Below are 19,681 nucleotides of genomic sequence, written 5' to 3'. Positions count from 1 at the left end.
TACTACTTTCACATCCCACTGTGAAGACTGTCTTATGTGGAGGAAACTGAGAAAGCAAAAGTTCTGTCTTACCTGTGAATCTTCATGCTAAGACCTTCTGTCAGTCTGAACCTTCCTCGGAGGATTGCATTATGTCCAGAATGTGAAGGGTTTTTTGGTTGGTTGATTTGGTTTGTTGTTTTTGGCTGTTGCTCACTTTTTATATTTGAAAAGGAAGTGTGTTTCTTTACCAAATCCCTAAATTTCATGTCAATGCTTTGCTGCAAATGCTTTCAGTTGCGTAGCACTTTTATTATAGTAAACATTTTTTAGCTTTGGAAGCTGTCATTCTGGAGAGATCTTCCCGAGGGGCAGCCATAGGCCAGGCTCCAAGCAAAGATCTGGTCTGCCTCTGGTTGTCATGGAGACAGGAAATACCCCATTGTGAAGGCTGTCCTAAAATCAAAAGTCAGAGATAAGACAGAATTGTCCCTTTCCCAGCTCGATTTAAATAGCTCTTACAACTTGTGGTGAGTTAAAATTATTCCGTTTATGGGATTTGGTTTTATTCACAAAAGGAACTCAGTGAAACACAAAATCCATTCCAGACCTCTTCCTCGTCACCCCCCAAGTTTACCTGCTCGAATGCTTCCTTCCACAGGACTGCTCAGCCTACACCGTGGGTCGAACCTGGAGCCACTCCAACCTCACTTTATATCCAGATATGATAATGAGCCAACTTCACTATTTACAAAACTCACATAACTCTTTCCTAGCAAGAATACCTGCTTTTAGAGATGGGGGTTTCAGGCCAACACTGCTGACCTGATTTTTAAAGAGAGGATGGTAAAAGTGTCCCTGTTCATTTTATTTGTTCTTAATGGGATTTGACTCTTGGGCAAACTTTGCAAAAAATTCATCCTGGGCAAAAACCAGGCCTAGAAATTTTTAGGCTAAAAAGAGAATTTTTCACAAAGTCGAGTAACTGAATGCACGTTTGTTGTGCTGGAGATTTTTATTACCAGTGTACCAGGTTAAACTGCACTGGTACAAATTTGCATGTGGTTTAACAGGTGGCTAATATCTCAAGTATGAACAAGGCCTTAGAAACATTTAGGCACCCCTTAATTAAACTTTTGCTAGCACTATAGGAATAATCCCTCTCTTAATGCAAAACAGGATATTTTAGTAATCTTCTCTGCTGTTGCACACTGAGTAGAGAATTAAATGTATCAGTAAACCCAACATCCAGCACCTATATTCAACCATATTAATTAACAAACAAAAACTACATTTAGTGACAGTTAAGAAGACATCAGAACACATCCCATCCATCCAAATTCTTTAAAGCATGGAAATACGAAGTTAAGAGGAAAGACTCCTGCATTCATGTCCACTTTCATGTTGCCTACAACACTGTCAGTAAAACACTCCAAAGGCTTTCACATCCCAGCTCGAAAAGATACCAGAAATCAATACATACACCAACTTCATCAAACTAACACTATCAAAAAACCTTAACATTGACTTCATCATTATTAAGGTAAATAACTTTCAAATGTGACAGTCACATGTACCTATATGTATAATTGATATAACAGCATATGAGGTCACAGTTAAGTCTTATGTTGGAGATGGGAAGTGAATGCCTTTTGGAGTGTTCTGATGTGTTATCAACGGTATTGTAGGCAATATGAAGATGGAGAGGAATGCAATAATTTTTTCCTGTTTTATTTCCATGCTTTTAAAGTTTTCAGTGGATGGGGTGTGTCCAGATGCAACCTTATCTGTCATTAAGCATAGTTTGTGTTTGTTACTTTCTTAATTTTTATGCAGCTTTAGGTGTACCACAGTGGATAGCTCCCCAGAGTCAGGGAGAAGGGAAGCTGCACCTGCCTGGGAATCAGAAGGAGAAACTGCGCTGCTGAAGTCAGTCCTGACTGTCGACCCTTCTGAAGGGTATGAGAGGCTATAACATGCCTCAATAAGTGTTTCTATAAACTTTTTTCCCATTTAAAAATTATGGAAAGTAAGTATGCCAAGAGCAACCCTACTATATTTAGCAGTGATGACATAACCTGTCAATCTGTCATCACACACATCCCGAAACACACCATAGCTTATTATTGGACTTCTGGAAACTGGATACAGCTAGGTGTGGCTGCAGCAGCAGAGTACCTGCATTATACCAGCAGGTCTACCTACTCTGTTCCACCTTCCTCAAGGTGTTCCATCCCTGCCATCATGAACGCATACCTGTCAACCCTCAGAATTTAAAAGCACGATTTTTTAAGTTGTGCTAAAGAACAAGGCTATCAATCCAAGAGTAATAACAGACTCATTTTCTAAATTGGGTATGGGGGGGCCCACAGCGGGAGCAACACAACCTACAATTTGACCTGTGGGTTACACAAGTAAAATGTGTAACAAATGACTGAAATGTGAAAAGCGTGTATTTTGGGGATTCTTGCACTATAGTTTACAGATAAATCAATATTATAAGATTCCATGAATGTCACACTGACAACTATTATGTCTATAGAGTCCATGTGAAGCATGGAAACAGCTACAAGAATTTTTGGGGGCTCTTTCTGTTCAGAATATCACCAGGTTGAATCATCACTAGGTTTTGTGCTCTATTACCATCCCAATTTTAAGTTCTCAGCCATTTTGACTTCACAAATTATACTTTTACAGTGTACAGTTACAGTAAGGCATGTTATATCTGTGCTATGCCAAGAGTCCTAGATCATGTTGATATCAGAGATAACTCAACCAATCACTGCTCTTACTCTATAGCTAATTTGCATACAGCAGTTTCGTTGGTTGTATGAAGGAGACTGTACAGATGACTGATTACTTAACCGAACTGCCACACCTATAACGGCCACCCACACAAATCAACACATCTTCCATTGCAGCGCCCCCTCCTGCCCTGAAAGAAATCAGCATAACCACCCACACAACAAGCAGATACAATGATCCCAAACACACTTTAGCCTCCCAGGGCAGCACGCCCCTTATTCACCACCCGTGGAATTCAATATAAATTTCTCAGCACAACCTTGCTGCCAGCACCAGACACAACTCAACACCTCTCCCAGCGCAACACACACACACTTGCCAACCATCACTCACACTTACCATGAAATCACAGATGTGAGTGCAAAGCCATGGGTCATCACTAGTCACAGTTAAGTACAAAACCTGTGTGAGATCTTCTCACTGTGTGAATCACATGCAACCAAAACATGCCCCACATAGGCAAGTACCAGGGTTTGAATCTCTTTACTTTCTATTCCCTAGCATAGATTCTTACTACTTAAACTACATGAGTAGCTTGTATTGCTAACTCCTTTGTAGACAGCCAATGGAGCATTTGGTATATACTTCTTCAGTGGGTTACACAACTTTTTCTAGTCAGTGGTAGAATACTAAAGATCAGGAATCCTGGACTGTATTCCTGGCTCCTGGACAGGAGTGTGGTTTAATGTGGTTTGAAATGTGGCATCTACAACTGGTTAATTCAGTCTGAAAGGCAGTGCAGTGGTGTCATTTATCATGTTTACAGGTCTGGGTTCTATTCGTGGCCACCTGTAGTGATCTTGCATAAGTTTTTTAGTAATTTACTTTTTAAAATGGATTGGGGTTCATGGGTTTAGTGAATAATAAGGTGTCAAGACCAGGATGTGGGCAGTCTGACCTAGTGGTCGGAGCAGGAGTCAGGCCGGATCCAATATCAGGAGGTCAGAGTCTGAGACAGGCCAGAGGGCAAACCAAGGTCAGGAGGCAGGCAAGGAGATCAGCAACAGTCAGTAGGAGCAGGTATTGCAAGAGAAGCAGTCTGAAGCAGGGAGAACAGAGTTGTGTGGACAACTTTGTGTTTCTCTTCTGGGTTTATATTAGGGCTATTGATTAATCGCAGTTAACTTGCGATTAACTCAAAAAAATTTAATCGCGATTTAAAAAATTGCAATTAATCGCAGTTTTAATCACACTAATAAACAGTAGAATGCCAGTTGAAATTTATTAAATATTTTGGATGTTTTCCTACATTTTCAAATATATTGCCTTCAGTTACAACACAGAATACAGGGTAGACTTGCTCACTTTATATAGTTATTTATTACAAATATTTGCACTGTAAAAATGGCAAACAAAAGAAATGCTATTTTTCAGTTCAGCTCATACAAGTACTGTAGTGCAATCTCTTTATCGTGAAAATGCAACTTGCAAATGTAGATTTGTTTTTGAGTGCAGTTATATAACAAAAAAAACAACGTAAAACATTAGAGCCTACACGTCCACTCAGTCTTACTTCTAGTTCAGCCAGTCGCTAAGACAAACAAGTTTGTTTATATTTATGGGAGGTAATGCTGCCCGCTTCTTATTTACAATGTCACCTGAAAGTGAGCACAGGCGTTCGCATGGCATTTTTGTAGCCAGCACTGCAAGGTATTTACGTGCCAGATATGCTAAACATTCGCATGCCCTTTAAAGCTGGGAACCTGCAGAAAATGTACATATCTCAGTGCTTGTACAAACATCCTATAGGAAGCACCCCGAAATGCTTGGTCCCACATCGCTATGAGAGTACCCCTTGGGGAGGGGGTGATGTCAGGGCCTGAAGGTCTTGAACTCTGGTTGATAGGACTCTTTGGTGCCAATAAGCTCCAACCTGCCACCCAGTGACCTGCTAACTGTCGTCAGAATAGAGGACCCCAGTCCCAAAATCCAATTGGCAGAATACTGGGGATCATGACTGGTTCACAGCTTCTATATAAACTAGGGCTGTCAAGGAATTCATTTTTTTAATTGCACCATTAAACAATAATAGAATACTATTTATTTAAATAGTTTTGGATATTTTCTACATTTAAAAATATATTGATCTCAGTTACAACACAGAATACAAAATGTAGAGTGCTCACTTAATATTTACTTTGGATTACAAATATTTGCACTGTAAAAAACAAAAGTAATAGTATTTTTCAGTTCACCTAATACAAGTACTGTAGTGCAATCTCTTTATCATGAAAGCTGAACTTAAAGATGTGGCATTATATACAAAAAACCTGCATTCAAAAATAAAACAATGTAAAACTTTAGAGCCTACAAGTCCACTCCGTCCTACTTCTTGTTCAGCCAATTGCTCAGACAAACAAGTTTGTTTACATTTGCAGGAGATTATGCTGCCTGCTTATTTACAATATCACCTGAAAGTGAGAACAGGCATTCGCATGGCACTGTTGTAGCCGGCATCGCAAGATATTTATGTGCCAGATGCCCTAAAGATTCATATGTCCCTTCATGCTTCAACCACCATTCCAGAGGGCATGCTGATGATGTGCGTTAAAAAAAAATGGGTTTCAGAGTAACAGCTGTGTTATCTGTATTCGCAAAAAGAAAAGGAGTACTTGTGGCACCTTAAAGACTAACCAATTTATTTGAGCATGAGCTTTCGTGAGCTACAGCTCACTTCATCGGATGCTCACGAAAGCTTATGCTCAAATAAATTGGTTAGTGTCTAAGGTGCCACAAGTACTCCTTTTCTTTTTGTTAAAAAAAAATAATGCATTAATTGAATGTGTGGCTTAACTCCTTGGGGGAGAATTCATAGAATCATAGAATATCAGGGTTGGAAGGGACCTCAGGAGGTCATCTAGTCCAACCCCCTGCTCACAGCAGGACCAATCCTCAACTAAATCATCCCAGCTGGGGCTTTGTCAAGGCTGACCTTAAAAACTTCTAAGAAAGGTGATTCCACCACCTCCCTAGGTAATGCATTCTAGTGCTTCACCACCCTCCTAGTGAAAAAGTTTTTCCTAATATCCAACCTAAACCTCCCCCACTGCAACTTGAGACCATTACTCCTTGTCCTGTCATCCGCTACCACTGAGAATAGTCTAGATCCATCCTCTTTGGAACCCCCTTTCAGGTAGTTGAAAGTAGCTATCAAATGCCCCCTCATTCTTCTCTTCCGCAGACTGAACAATCCCAGTTCCTTCAGCCTCTCCTCATAAGTCATGTGTTCCAGTCCCCTAATCATTTTTGTTATTGCATGTCTCCTACTCTGTTTTACCCACATTCTGCCATATATTTTATGTTATAGCTGTCTTGGATGATGACCAGCACATGTTGTTTGTTTTAAGAACACTTTCACTGCAGATTTGACAAAACGCAAAGAAGGGTACCAATGTGAGATGTCTAAAGAGAACTACATCACTCGACCCAAGGTTTAAGAATCTGAAGTGCCTTCGAAAATCTGAGAGTGACAAGGTGTAGAGCAAGAGTCTTAAACCGCCAGCTCTCCATGGGCCCCCCCAAGCATTTACCTAGAGCGGCTTTGGCCTGGCACGCACCGGGGCCAGGGCAGGCTCCCGCCCCGCCCTGCCCTGTCCCCGTGCTACTCCGGGAAGCGGCTGGGGAGTGGGGGCAGAGGGGTCTGTGTGTTGCCCTGGCCACTCCTCCAGATACATCCCCCAAAGCTCTCGTTGGCCGCGGTTCCCCGTTCCCGGCCAATGGGAGCTTCGGGGGTGGTACCTGGAGGAGCGGCCAGGGCAACACATAGACCCCTGTGCCCCCCCCCTTCCCCAGGTCCCGGCTGCTTCCCGGAGCAGCGCGGGGGCAGGGTAGGCAGGCAGGGAACCTGCCCTGCCACTGATGTGGGCCAGACTGGACCTGCCTCCCCCCCGAACCCATCCTGCAGCCGAACCCCCTGCCCTGAGCCTCCTGCTGTACCCCACACCCCTCCTGAGCCCTTTGCTGCACCCTGCACACCTGCACCCTGACCCCCTGCCCCACCCTGTACCCCAACCCCCTGTCCTGAGCCCCCTGCGCACCCTGGGGGCAGGGCTGGGGATTTCAGGGAAGGAGTTGGAATGGGGGCAGGGAAGGGGTGGGAAGAGGCGGACTGGGGGCGGGGGCAGGGCAGCGTGCGGGGGTGGTCAGTGGTGCGGCCCTCAGGCCAATGTATTAGTCCTCATGTGGCCCTCGTGGTCATTTGAGTTTGAGACCCCTGGTGTAGAGCATGCTTTCAGAAGTCTTAAAAGAGCAATACCCTGATGCGGACACTACAAAACCCAAACCACCAAAAAAGAAAATCAACTTTCTGCTGGTGGCATCTGACTTGGATGATGAAATTGAACATAAGTCAGTCCACACTGCTTTGGATGGTTATTGAGCAGAACCCGTGATCAGCATGGATATACTGGGGCATGTACATTTTCTGCAGGTTCCCAGTTGTGCTCCTCAGATCATATGCCACATTTATATTTAGAGTGCAGGATTTTGTGAGCCACACATTCCTCATGGCCCTGTACCAGTACCGTGTAAAAATGGCTGTGTCCTGTGAGGGAAGGAGTCAGGTTAGCAGGAAATCGGAGCCCGAGACAGGCCCGAGGGCAAACCAGAAGTCAGGAAGAAGGCAGGGTCACGTTACCAGGAGATCAGCAGTAAGAGCAGGTATCACGGAGGAAGCGGTCTGAAGCAGGGAGACCCCAGTTGTATGGACAACTTCGTGTTCCTTTGATGGGTTTATATAGAAGCTGTGAACCAATAAGGACCCCCAACATTTTGCCAACCGGATTCCAGGGCTGGGGTCCTCGGTCAGAGTTCATCTCCTATTCTGATGAAAATTTTGAAGGTTACTGGGAGGCAGGTTGGAACTTACTGCCAAAAAGGGTTGACCCTGCAGAGTTCAAGACCTGCAGTTCCTTACATAAGGGTAATGAAGTGCCTGGACAGATAAATAGCAATTGGAAGAGCTGAGATATGAACTCCTGTTCTCTTCTTTCCCAGCTCAAGAAAAGCTAAGCTTCTGTCTTGTTCAGTCTGTCCCTGTTTCTCAGTGGTGGCAGAGGATTTGCACCATGGCAGATATGTCCTCATATGTGATCAGTTTGGCTTCGTGCACATATTTTCCATTTTTTTCTAAAAGTTTCTTAAATGCTCTATAGACACATGCTCCTCATGTGCTGGTTTCAAGTATATCAATTATATATAGGTGGCAACAATGAGGACAAAGATAAGTGAGACAATCCATTGAAAAATTGCCAGAAAGGGTGATTTTTGAACTCTTATTATTCTGCCAATCCATTTTTATCAAATCACCATGAAAAATTCAAATAATTTTGATTTAATTTTTGCTGTGTCAGTGACCTTCTTACAAAATCAAGAGTTTAAAACTCTTGTTAAACTTAAATCTGTATGCGACTTTACCTTTGATTCATATGAGAGAGACTAAGTGGGTGAGGTAATATCTTTTATTTTAATATCTTTTATATTCCCTCACCCACCTTTTGTCTCTTATATCCTGGGATCGACACAGCTACAATACTGCATTTGAATCATATAGAAAGACACCATTGATGTGGTTGATTTAATATATCCTCTCTACACACATGCACATCATACAGCATTTGAAAGCTTATGTCTACTTTAAGATGAGGTATGGTGTAGATCCTTTACCATACAAACAGGAATAAACAATGATCTCATGAACATATTAAAATGACTGCTTTGAAATTTATTTGTATTTATTTCTGTAAGTTTAATGTCTATGTATTATTTCAAGACCTAAAATTGGGTTTCTGTCATCTCAGAGCATCACAACAATATAAAGGGTAAAACAAAATCTAATAATTTTGTACAGATATATACATAATGTAATAAGCACTGGTGACATTGCTAGTCAACATCATTATAATCAACGTGTTCATCAATATGATCTTTGTTGAGAGTGCGTAGGTTACCACGATCTTCATTGCCTTGGCATGTACACAGTTCTGTGCAGGGAAAATAGTGTGAACTACAGACACAGTTGATTGTGTCTGTACCTCTTCCTCGTACAGGCACAAATGAGGGCTTGTTGAAGCTCAGGTGCCTATGGGCCCTTCAAGAATGCCAGAAGTAGATCATCCACATTTTGTCATCCATATTATAATTGTGACTCAATATCTAGTTAATTTATGTGCGAAGGCAACCAGATCTTTGTTTACCAAGATGCTCTTTTGACATGCTCTTCAGAACTGTCCTCACACGGTGGGAGTTTGTCCAATGACTTGCCCTTTTTAATGACTAGATTGAGGCACAAGCAATGTGTGGGTCCTCCCTTTCTTTCTTGCTCTGGTCATACAGCACTGCTACCAACTTCCATGCTGCAGAAATTGCAGCTTTTATGTCACTCTCCCAACTGGGCAAGATCTCTGAAACAGTAAGCTCCCTTTGTTTTGGCAACATTAAACACAGATTTTTTTTTTTCCCCCCAGTACCAAAAAGTCATTACACAGAATCACATCCAGTTAATGCATGGTTTTCACAAAATTGTGAAGAGACCTCTTTTTAGGAGGTCAACTGCGGGGTAGGCCCTTAATCTGGGAGTCAGCTACTTGGAAAATTAACTTAACCCCTGTATAGATAGTGCTAGGTCAATGGGAGAATTCTCCCATTAACCTCACTAACACCCCTGTTGCTATAGGTAGCATCTTCACTGAAGTGCTATTGTGGCCCAACTGTAGCAGTGCAGCTGCACCACTGCAGCATTTTAAGTGTAGACAAGCCTAAGTCTTTAAACTTAAATGGTTAACAGGGAAGGGTCTTTAAGAAGAAAAGTTCCTTGAAAAGGTGGTGGTTTCTGAGTTTGGGAAAGAAGTTAACTCATATAAGTATAAATCATAATAAAATGCCATTTTATATTAGTACGTAGTTATAGCAAGGTCATTTGATTCTATATTTCCGCATATAGCTCTTGTGACAAAATGGCCAATGTTGGTATGGTGGATTCCACACTTTTCTTGGCAGGGGAGCTAGGATGCCACCCCTTGCCCCTGCTCTTGGGGTGCTGAGGGCCCTGCTAGTAGCCAGAGAAGGTGGTAGAGGAGGGAAGCGGGGAAGAGGTCTGGGTTTGTGCCTCACTCTGAGCCCCAGCCCCTCTCAACCCCTGTGAGTTTCTTACCCTCTTCCCCCTTGGGTAGGGTTACCCTTGGTCCTTGACGCTGGGAGAGGGAGTCTCTGCCTTCCCTCCCTTCCTCTCTGCTCTTTCAATTCTCAGCAACACACCTCCAAACTCCACTCCTCTCTCCTTGCACCACCTTGTCTGCCTGAAGCAGGGGTTTTTATTAGGTTCCTGACAGGTCCTTAATTGGCTACAGGTGCTCCAATTAATCTGTAGTAGCCTTCCCTAGTTGACCGGGAACCATGCCTTAATTAGGCTAGGGCTTATATATCTCCCCTCAACCACTCACTCACAGGCCGAGTCCTTGAGGAGCGGGGTCCTCCCTTTGTCCTGCAGGTAAGCCATGCTTGCCTTGCTTCTGAAGGAGTGGGACCTCCGCGACCTTCGGAACTGGCATTCCATCTCACTCCTCAGCACAGACTATAAGATTGTAGTGAAGGCCATCTCGCTGTGGCTGGGGTCTGTGCTGGTGGATGTGGTCCACCCCAACCAGACCTACACTGTCCTGGGCCATACCATCTTTGACAATCTGTACTTGGTCCAGGATCTCTTGAAGTTCGGGTGTGGGGATGGTCTGTCGTTTGCCCTTCTGTCCCTGGATCAGGAGAAAGCATTCGACAGGGTGGACCATGGGTCTCTCTTGGGCACTCTGCAGGCATTCGATTTTGGGCCCCAGTTTGTGGGTTCTCTCCAGGTACTGTACGCCTCTGGAGTATCTGGTCAGGCTCAGCTTCGGGCTCAGGGTGCATCAGGGGTGTCCGCTGTCAGGCCACCTGTATGCTCCGTCAGTGGAGTCCTTCCTGTCTTCTCTGTCAGAGGTTCATGGGGTTGGTGCTCTGTGAGCCAGAGTTGTGGCTGGTCCTGTTGGCATATGCTGACGACATGCTCCTCATGGTCCAGGACCCGGGTGATCTGGTGCAAGTGGAGGCCTACCAGGCCATCTACTCAGCGGTCTCCTCCGCCCGGGTCAACTGGGTCAAGAGCTCTGGCCTGGTGGTTGGGGACGGGTGGCAGGCAAGCTTCCACCTGTGCTTCAAGCCATCCGGTGGAGCGCGGGTCCACTGTTCTATCTTGGCATTTAACTTTCTGCCATGTATCCTTCTCCACTGGAGAACTGGCTGGGGTTGGAGGGCAGGGTGTCTGAGTGGCTGCAAAGGTGGACAGGACTACTCTGGTGCCTCTCCCTGCAGGAGAGGGGATTGGTGCTCAACCAGCTAGTCCTGTTCATGCTCGGGCACCTGCTCAACACCCTGGTCCCAGCCCTGGGTTTCCTGGATGATATCCAGAAGTTGGTTCTGGAGTTCTTTTGGCCAGGGCTGCACTGGGTCTCTGCAGGGGCTCTCCATCTCCCCCTGGAGGAGGGAGGACAGGGCCTGACATGCTTGTGCACTCAGGTCCATGTCTTCCACTTCCGGCCCTGCAGAGACCCCTCTATGGTGCAGGTAGTCCGGCTTGGAGCACTTTGGCGCATACCTTCCTGCGCCACTTCCAAGGGCTCCCATATGACTTGCAGCTCCTTTATCTCCATGGGAAAAGTCTTCCGCAAGACCTCTCCAGGCTGCCAGTCTTCTACCAGGACCTCCTCCTGACCTGGAAGCTGGTTTCGGCGACCAGGTCAGTGGCAGCTACCAAGGGGGCGGATCTCCTCGTGGAGCCCCTGCTACACAATCCCCAACTTTGTGTGCAGGTGGCGGGGTCCCTCTCAATGCAACAGAGGTTGGTCCTGGTAGAAGTCACCAGAGTCCGAGACTTCCTGGACTACGACTAGGGAGACTGGGTGGATCATCCCCTGATGCTCGCTCAGTGCATGGGGCTCTCCACCCTTCGTACTCCGCAGCACGTACTTCAGAAGGTGAGGGCAGCCTTACTGCCCACTGCTCAGGTTTATCTTGGCCAGGTCCTGCGGAAGGGTTCTTCCTGCCCACCCTACACTCCAGGCCCTCCGGACCTTTTCATCGGGCACCTGCCCCGTGAGACATCCCCTCCGCCCCCCAACCTGTCCCACCCGTACACCACGAGCCGGCTGCACGATTTGCAGCTGGTTCGCTTCCGGACTGTGCCGAGGAAACATCTTTACACGCTCATGCTTCACATCCTTCATTTCCTCACCCTTGTGTCCCGCCCCAATATGAAGTGGCAGGACCTATTGCCACCTGTTGAGGGTGGGCCAACCTATATTCTACCCCAGTCCCAAGGCCCGCCTGGGATATTAATTGGTGGCTCCTCCACAAAGGCATGAGCATGGGTATGTACTTGATGCGGTTCACCCCTGTTCCTGATGCCTGCCCCTTTTGCAGCGTGAGGGAGACCCTGGTGCATGTATACCTGGCTCCTCCTGACCATCCTTTTAAGTTTCTGGCTGCACTTTTCCCCTCACCTTTTCATATACTCACACAATATCCTTGGCCCCACAAAGTCACGGGACCTCCTTGTCAGCCTGTTCCTAGTGCTGGTCAAAGTAGCCATCTATAAGACCAGGGAGAGGAAGTTCACTAAGTGGGTTTCCTGTGACTGTGGGGCCTATTTCCAATCCTGCCTTCGCTCACATATCCAGGCAGAGTTCCTCTGGGCGGCGTCCGATCGCTCCCTTGACATCTTCGAGGAGCCGTGAGCACTGTCCGGGGTTCTCTGCTCGGTGTCCCCTTCAGGTTCCCTTTGTTTGACCCTTTGACTTTCACACCTGCCCCTGTTAAATAATTACGGGGGGCGCACAACGAAAAATGTGAGTTCCTGGACCTTGTGGATCCTCCCCTAAGGCTGAGGGAGAGTCCTTTAGCAATGGACAGGTGCAGTTGGCCAGAACCCAATAGGACCACTCTCCCACTACTCCCTGGACCTGCTGTATCACACTGTTCACATAGCAATATCATCAGGAAACGGTCACATAAAATGTTTGCATTTAAATACAGCATATTCACAAATAACTTAAAAGCTTGTTCTATTTTAAATATTTGGAGAATAAAGAGATGTTTTCACCTTTAAATGGAATCATGAGCTAATAACTTCTATCAAACATTTCCCAACTATCAGTTTTCTCCTTAAAGTATTCATTCTTTTTATGACTGTGTTTATAAAAAGTTAATTTTAATAAGAATTTCTAGGAATATTTGTTAGTGAGATGTGTTTAAACAAAACTAAGGTTCTCTTTGCAGAGAGGAGGGAAGGGGATGGCGAGTTTAGAAAGCGATATAGAGGCCCTTAGCTTGTGTTTTATGGCTTTGGTAATGTATCCGACACACCGCTCCTTTTTGGGTTAACTTAAATAAAAAATAAATCTTTGCCTTATGTTTTAGAAAGAAATCTGCATATGAAAATATTTTAGGATGTTTTCTTGAAATAGAGATTGTGTGCCTGGCAAACTGGAAGTCTTTAAACAAGGAAAATGTGTCCTGGTTTTTAAGACTTATTTTTTTGTAATAAACTAGATTGCTCCTATATATATACACACCTTATTATTTGTAGTAATTACCTTAAAAGTTTGCAGTTAAAGACTCCTATCAAATATTCTGTGAAAGGTACAAATTACAGTTATTTATATGTATTTTTTTTAATATACTGTATATGTTAGAAGCAAAACTGAAGTTGTAAAGTTGCATTCCAGGGTCTGTGTAAATGGATTTGGAGGTCACAAATAGAGATTTTTTTTTTTTCCTAGAGAGTTTTCATCTTTGATACTTTCAAAGCCTTGGGTATATGCCTGCAACTCAAGATATGTCTGGGTATGTCTACACTTCAAACTTGTTATAATTCTCAGCTCAAGGAGACACTCGCACTAGCTCTGATTGATCTAGTTCACTAAAAATAAAAAGTGTAGCCACGGAGATGCCCTGAGTCTCGTGGTCCCACGGTCTCCAACAGGATTGAAGTGTAGACATACCCTCAGTGACAGAAAAAGGATTCCTAAGAATTTCTTTCATTAGTTTACACCCTTTTACATCACAGAAGCAACCCAAAAAAAAGCATGGGCATATGAGCCGGCATGGTTTGAACATACTTTCAATCAACATAATTGAAAGTATCATAAAATTCAGTGAAGGCAAATTTATAATGTATAAGACTATAATAACGTTACTAATTGTTTTTGCATCAATATTGATTCAAAACATTTTCAAGAATGTTGCTATTCGCTTCACGAAAAGAGCAATGGTATCACGGGCAGTGAGATCTGCAGGACCACTGTATGGTCTTCCATCCCCATTCTCTCCTTTACAGATGCAGAGTCTGGCAGAAGGTGTTATGGAATGTGGTGCCCTAGTAACCCTTAAGTTCTTTTTCTATTTCTGCATGGTTAAATTGAATCCTTCCTCCATCCCAATAGATGATTTTACTGCTTTCCGCTATCCACTATGAAGGCTAACAGATGTGCTGAGGATGGAGAATGAAAAATATCAGTCTTTCTTTGTGAATTTTCTTTCTAGAATCTTTTGTCAAGCTCCCTTTTATGACTGCGTTTGTCCAGAGTTTTTCTGATTATTGCTCACATGTTAAGTACTTTTGAAAGGGAATTGTGTGTTCCTAGAGGAAATATTTAAATTTCTTGTCAAGGCCATGCTGCAAATGGTTTCAGTTGAATAGGACTTATAAAATCATAGAATATCAGGGTTGGAAGGGACCTCAGGAGGTCATCTAGTCCAACCCCCTGCTCATAAGCAGGACCCATACCCAATTAAATCATCCCAGCCAGGGCTTTGTCAAGCCTGACCTTAAAAACTTCTAAGGAAGGAGATTCCACCACCTCCCTAGGCAACGCATTCCAGTGTTTCACCACCCTCCTAGTGAAAAAGTTTTTCCTAATATCCAACCTAAACCTCCCCCACTGCAACTTGAGACCATTACTCCTTGTCCTGTCCTCTTCCACCACTGAGAATAGTCTAGAACCATCCTCTCTGGAACCACCTCTCAGGTAGTTGAAAGCAGCTATCAAATCCCCCCTCATTCTTCTCTTCCGCAGGCTAAACAATCCCAGTTCCCTCAGCCTCTCCTCGTAAGTCATGTGTTCCAGACCCCTAATAATTTTTGTTGCCCTTCGCTGGACTCTCTCCAATTTATCCACATCCTTCTTGTAGTGTGGGGCCCAAAACTGGACACAGTACTCCAGATGAGGCCTCACCAATGTCGAATAGAGGGGGACGATCACGTCCCTCGATCTGCTCGCTATGCCCCTACTTATACATCCCAAAATGCCATTGGCCTTCTTGGCAACAAGGGCACACTGCTGACTCATATCCAGCTTCTCGTCCACTGTCACCCCTAGGTCCTTTTCCGCAGAACTGCCATTCGGTCGCTAGTCTGTAGCTGTGCATTGGGTTCTTCCGTCCTAAGCGCAGGACCCTGCACTTGTCCTTATTGAACCTCATCAGATTTCTTTTGGCCCAATCCTCCCATTTGTCTAGGTCCCTCTGTATCCTATCCCTGCCCTCCAGCGTATCTACCACTCCTCCCAGTTTAGTATCATCCGCAAATTTGCTGAGAGTGCAATCCACACCATCCTCCAGATCATTTATGAAGATATTGAACAAAACCGGCCCCAGGACTGACCCCTGGGGCACTCCACTTGATACCGGCTGCCAACTAGACATGGAGCCATTGATCACTACCCGTTGAGCCCGACAATCTAGCCAACTTTCTACCCACCTTATAGTGCATTCATCCAGCCCATACTTCTTTAACTTGCTGACAAGAATACTGTGGGAGACAGCGTCAAAAGCTTTGCTAAAGTCAAGATACAATACATCCACTGCTTTCCCTTCATCCACAGAACCAGTAATCTCATCATAGAAGGCGATTAGATTAGTCAGGCATGACCTTCCCTTGGTGAATCCATGCTGGCTGTTCCTGATCACTTTCCTCTAATGCAAGTGCTTCAGGATTGATTCTTTGAGGACCTGCTCCATGATTTTTCCGGGGACTGAGGTGTGGCTGACTGGCCTGTAGTTCCCAGGATCCTCCTTCTTCCCTTTTTTAAAGATTGGCACTACATTAGCCTTTTTCCAGTCATCCGGGACTTCCCCCGTTTGCCACGAGTTTTCAAAGATAAACTTTATAACTTTATAACATGTATGCGGTTAGTATTTTTCTTCTGTGAAAATTATCCTTTTAGAGTGTTCTTCCTGAGGGACACTCCTAAGCCCATGCTCAGAGTCAAAGATCTGGTCTGCCTCCAGCTGTTGTAGAGATTGGGAACATCCCCACTGGGAAGACTCTCTGACGAAGGATTCCAGACAGAAAAGTCAGAGCTAAGGCTGAGTTTTTCCATCCCTCAGCAATCCACTGGATTTGGGTGTGCTTAGTTTAAAAAAAAAAAGTTAAGTAGAATTCCAGGTTTAGTTTCTAGGGTTAGGTGGAAATAGTCTCTGAATATGCGTATGGAATGAAGCAAGGGCTCCTGCCTCAATGATTGGTCATGCTGTGTTGGATTCCTAGAAAATTCCAAGCAAAAAATAATAAAAAAAAATGCTGTGCTTCCACTGTGAAGTATCTTGAAGTGGAAAATGCTGGAGTTATGGTGTAACAATTCTGCTCCCTTTTTGAATATGTATTATGATAGCCTTTACATGGTTTCTTACCATTGTTACTCCAGGACCACGGATTGCCTCATTCAGTGCACAGGTTGGATGGTAAATGAAGCAGTGTTCCACCCGACCCGTGACTCATTTGCTACAGGGAATGGCTGGTGAAAAGTGAGTGAGATATGATGCCTCATATTAAACAAATGGTAAAAATAAATAGAGAGGTCTGAAGAAGAGCTCGAAAGCTTGTCTTTCACAAACAGAAGTTGGTCCAATAAAACATATTGCCTCACAAACCTTGTCTCTCCAACACAAGGACCAACACAGGTAAAAAATAAATATTGAACATTCACTGAGTACCATGCATCCAGTGCACTGAATATAGCTTTTTTCTTTTTTTTTAATGCAGTATTAAATGTGTTGGGATCCCCTGTACGTAGATCTCTGAAAAGGAATTAGGTTTGTCTGAGATTATTTGCCTTTCACAATTCCATGCGTACTTACATTTTTAGATAGTAGTTTTGCAAATGAATCCTAAGTTGCTGCTCTCGTTTAAAAATCTATACATAAGTATTACAGAGACTTGTCCTAATGCTTGAGGTTAAACCAGTTTCCAGCTGGTTTCATTTGTCAATTAATGCAAAAGGCTTTTTTCCCCAGGGAAAATTACCTGAACTTTGAATTATTTACAAAATATATGGGTGACCAATGTTAGTTTGATGTGTTAAACAGTTGACCATCATAATGGATAAGTATTGCTTTGCCTTTCAATCATGAGAGAATCTATTGATATATATACACTCCTTTTGTGTGGGTTTTTCATCTAGCGACACATTTTCTCTATGCTCTATTGTCTCACCCTATGGCAACTGTGTGATACAAAGATATATTATTCTTTCTCCTGTATTTTTTTGGTATAATGACTTTACAGTTGAATGGCTTGCCACCTGGAACAATAATGTAAAATACAACACTCCATTGCTAATAAGGCCTGATTCAGTAATACATCAGGTACCATAGTTATTTCAGTTGCATTGGTTTTGAAAAGCTGGTAGAATGAGCATAGATTTGAACGATAACTGGGGTTATGAATGTAAGGTTGAAGATTGCTGATTGACCCTTAAGAAGGCATCTTGCATTGTTTACTGCATTGTACTGAGCTTTGCACGTAGATGTCTCAGGGCAAGAAAGTTGTATTTCTATTTGTAGTTGACACACTTAACTTGTGTGTCATTTCCTTTTGCAGACTGTCATAGATGCCCACATTTTCCCAGCCCTCATAAATATTTTACAAACTGCTGAATTTCGGACAAGGAAAGAAGCTGCTTGGGCAATAACAAATGCAACATCTGGAGGCTCTGCTGAACAGATCAAGTAAGTAGCAGTGAAAATTGCTCTGAACATTTAAATGGATGTAATGTTTATGTGAAAGGTATCATACTAAGAGCCCTGGAGCTGGAAAGCCTTTCTTGAGAACAGACAGTTGAAGTGCCCAATTTCCCTGTGCTGTCTGTTTCCAATGTATCTCACTCCTCTGGAGTGGTCAGAGGCCACTTCTGAAGTTGAATTCAGTTATAAATGGTCCACTCAATCCTTGGCCTTGGCTGAGTCTCACCCATGAGAGAACCAGTTGTGAGGCTGGTGCTTGTAACAGAAATATCTCTCCTTTCACCTAGCTCATTTCACAGAGTCCATCGCAATCTGAATGTAACAACTTCCAATAAACCTGTACCAGACTCATAACTGGTGAACTGGAGAAGAATGGTTCAAAGGCCCATTTCCAACCCCCTGAGCCTGCCAATCCCTGGTACATTGTTCTTCCTGGTTTATGTACATGAACAAACCCTGCTCAGATGCAATCTCAGTTTCTACATTTTTAAAGCTGAGTTGGTGGAGGCCCACATAGATGATACTTTACCCAAGTGAGTCAGTATCTTACCTAGTGTGGCAGAGCGCCGACCTTGTCCCTGTGGGTCCCGTGCTTCCAGGCGGTTTATGCTAGCTTCAGAGGCTCACTGCAACTCTCCACATAGCCCTTCTCTCTCTGGGGCCAGGGATAGTCTCCTGAGCCCTTTTCATCATAAGCCAGCAAGGAGGTTGGTGAGAGAACTCCTACAGTCTCTGTTGCTCCTACAGCCTCATGCTAAAACAGTTTAGCCTCCTGTCCTGAAAGGGGCTTGTTTTCCCCTCCTAGGAGGTGTTTCTGTAGTGGTGGGTTGGGGGGAACCCGGGCCCACCCTCTACTACGGGCTCCGGCCCCGGGACCCTAATGGTAGCAACTGTTGGCAGCCAACCTTTCACTGCCAGAGTTGCTACATTTCCCTGGGCCACTTCCCCACAGTTCTCCTGATTCTCCCTTCTTCACCCTTACCTTAGGGCTCCCTTACCAATGACTTGAGGGTGTCTTCATTAACCAGCCCTTCAGCCAAACTTCCTCTCCCCTGTATCTCCTCTTCCTGACTGGAGTGAGCCCTTTTATAGTATCAGAGGGGCCTTCATTAGAGTCAGGTGGTCACATTAGCTTAATGGCCTCACCTGACTCTTTGCAGATTAATTGAGGTCAGGTGTTCTCATTAGCCTGGAGCAGCCCCTTCTCTGGTCAGTCAGGGGACAGAAAACTGTTAATCCAGTGGCCAGTATATCTGCTTTCTGCTACTCTGCTGTACCCTGGCGCACGTCTATCTGGAGTGCACCAGGTTGCAGCCCCTATTCCGGCTCCTCACGAATATTTTGTTAAGGTTTTGGTTGCACTTTTCTCCTCACCTCCTTATCTATGCACTCCCTGTCCATGGCCCCACTGAGTCGCGGGACCTCCTGGTCAACCTCCTCCTGGCCCTGGCTAAAGTGGCCATCTATAAAAACAGGGTGAGGAGGTTGGCCGATGGAGTCTCCCGCGACTGCCGGGCCTATTTCCGATCCTCTGTCCATTCACACCTCCGGGCAGAGTTCCTCTGGGCGGCGTCCACTGACTCCCTTGACGCCTTTGAGGAGCGGTGGGCGCTGTCCGGGGTTCTCTGCTCGGTGTCCCCGTCCGGTTCCCTTCGTTTGACCCTTTGACCGCACTCCCGTCCCTGTTGTTCATTAGTTGTCCCCGGTAATTATTTGGTTTTCCAGGTCCTGTGGATCCCCCACTTAGGCTGGGGGGGGATCCTTTAGCAGTGGGCGAGCTTTGCCCGCCCACTTCCTGGATCCCAATAAGGCTACTCTGCTGTACCCAACTGGCCTGGGTCTATCACAC

The 19,681-nt window shown here is 44.7% G+C and overlaps 1 protein-coding gene across 11 annotated transcripts in view; it reads left to right on the top strand.

The window, feature by feature from the left end:
• The window catches only part of KPNA1 (karyopherin subunit alpha 1), a 181,911-nt gene that overhangs the window by 144,097 nt on the left and 18,133 nt on the right, over positions 1-19,681 (top strand). For 8 of the 11 annotated variants that reach the window (XR_012154830.1, XR_012154829.1, XR_012154835.1 and 5 more), the window contains one exon: positions 17,690-17,817. Coding sequence is in view for 6 of the 11 variants with exons in the window: in XM_073310977.1 (XP_073167078.1) it covers positions 17,690-17,817 (128 nt within the window). In the remaining 5 variants the exon portion in view is untranslated. Of the gene's footprint in view, positions 1-1,815; positions 1,939-16,514; positions 16,615-16,852; positions 16,903-17,689; positions 17,818-19,681 lie in introns of those variants that run through there. The other 3 variants (XR_012154834.1, XR_012154833.1, XM_073311026.1) reach the window with 3 other exon arrangements.

The sequence above is a fragment of the Lepidochelys kempii genome, chromosome 1 (assembly GCF_965140265.1).
Source record: "Lepidochelys kempii isolate rLepKem1 chromosome 1, rLepKem1.hap2, whole genome shotgun sequence".
Taxonomy (NCBI): Eukaryota; Metazoa; Chordata; order Testudines; family Cheloniidae; genus Lepidochelys; species Lepidochelys kempii.
The sequence above is the reverse complement of the archived record's forward strand: the minus strand, read 5'-3'. Positions and strand labels throughout refer to the sequence as shown.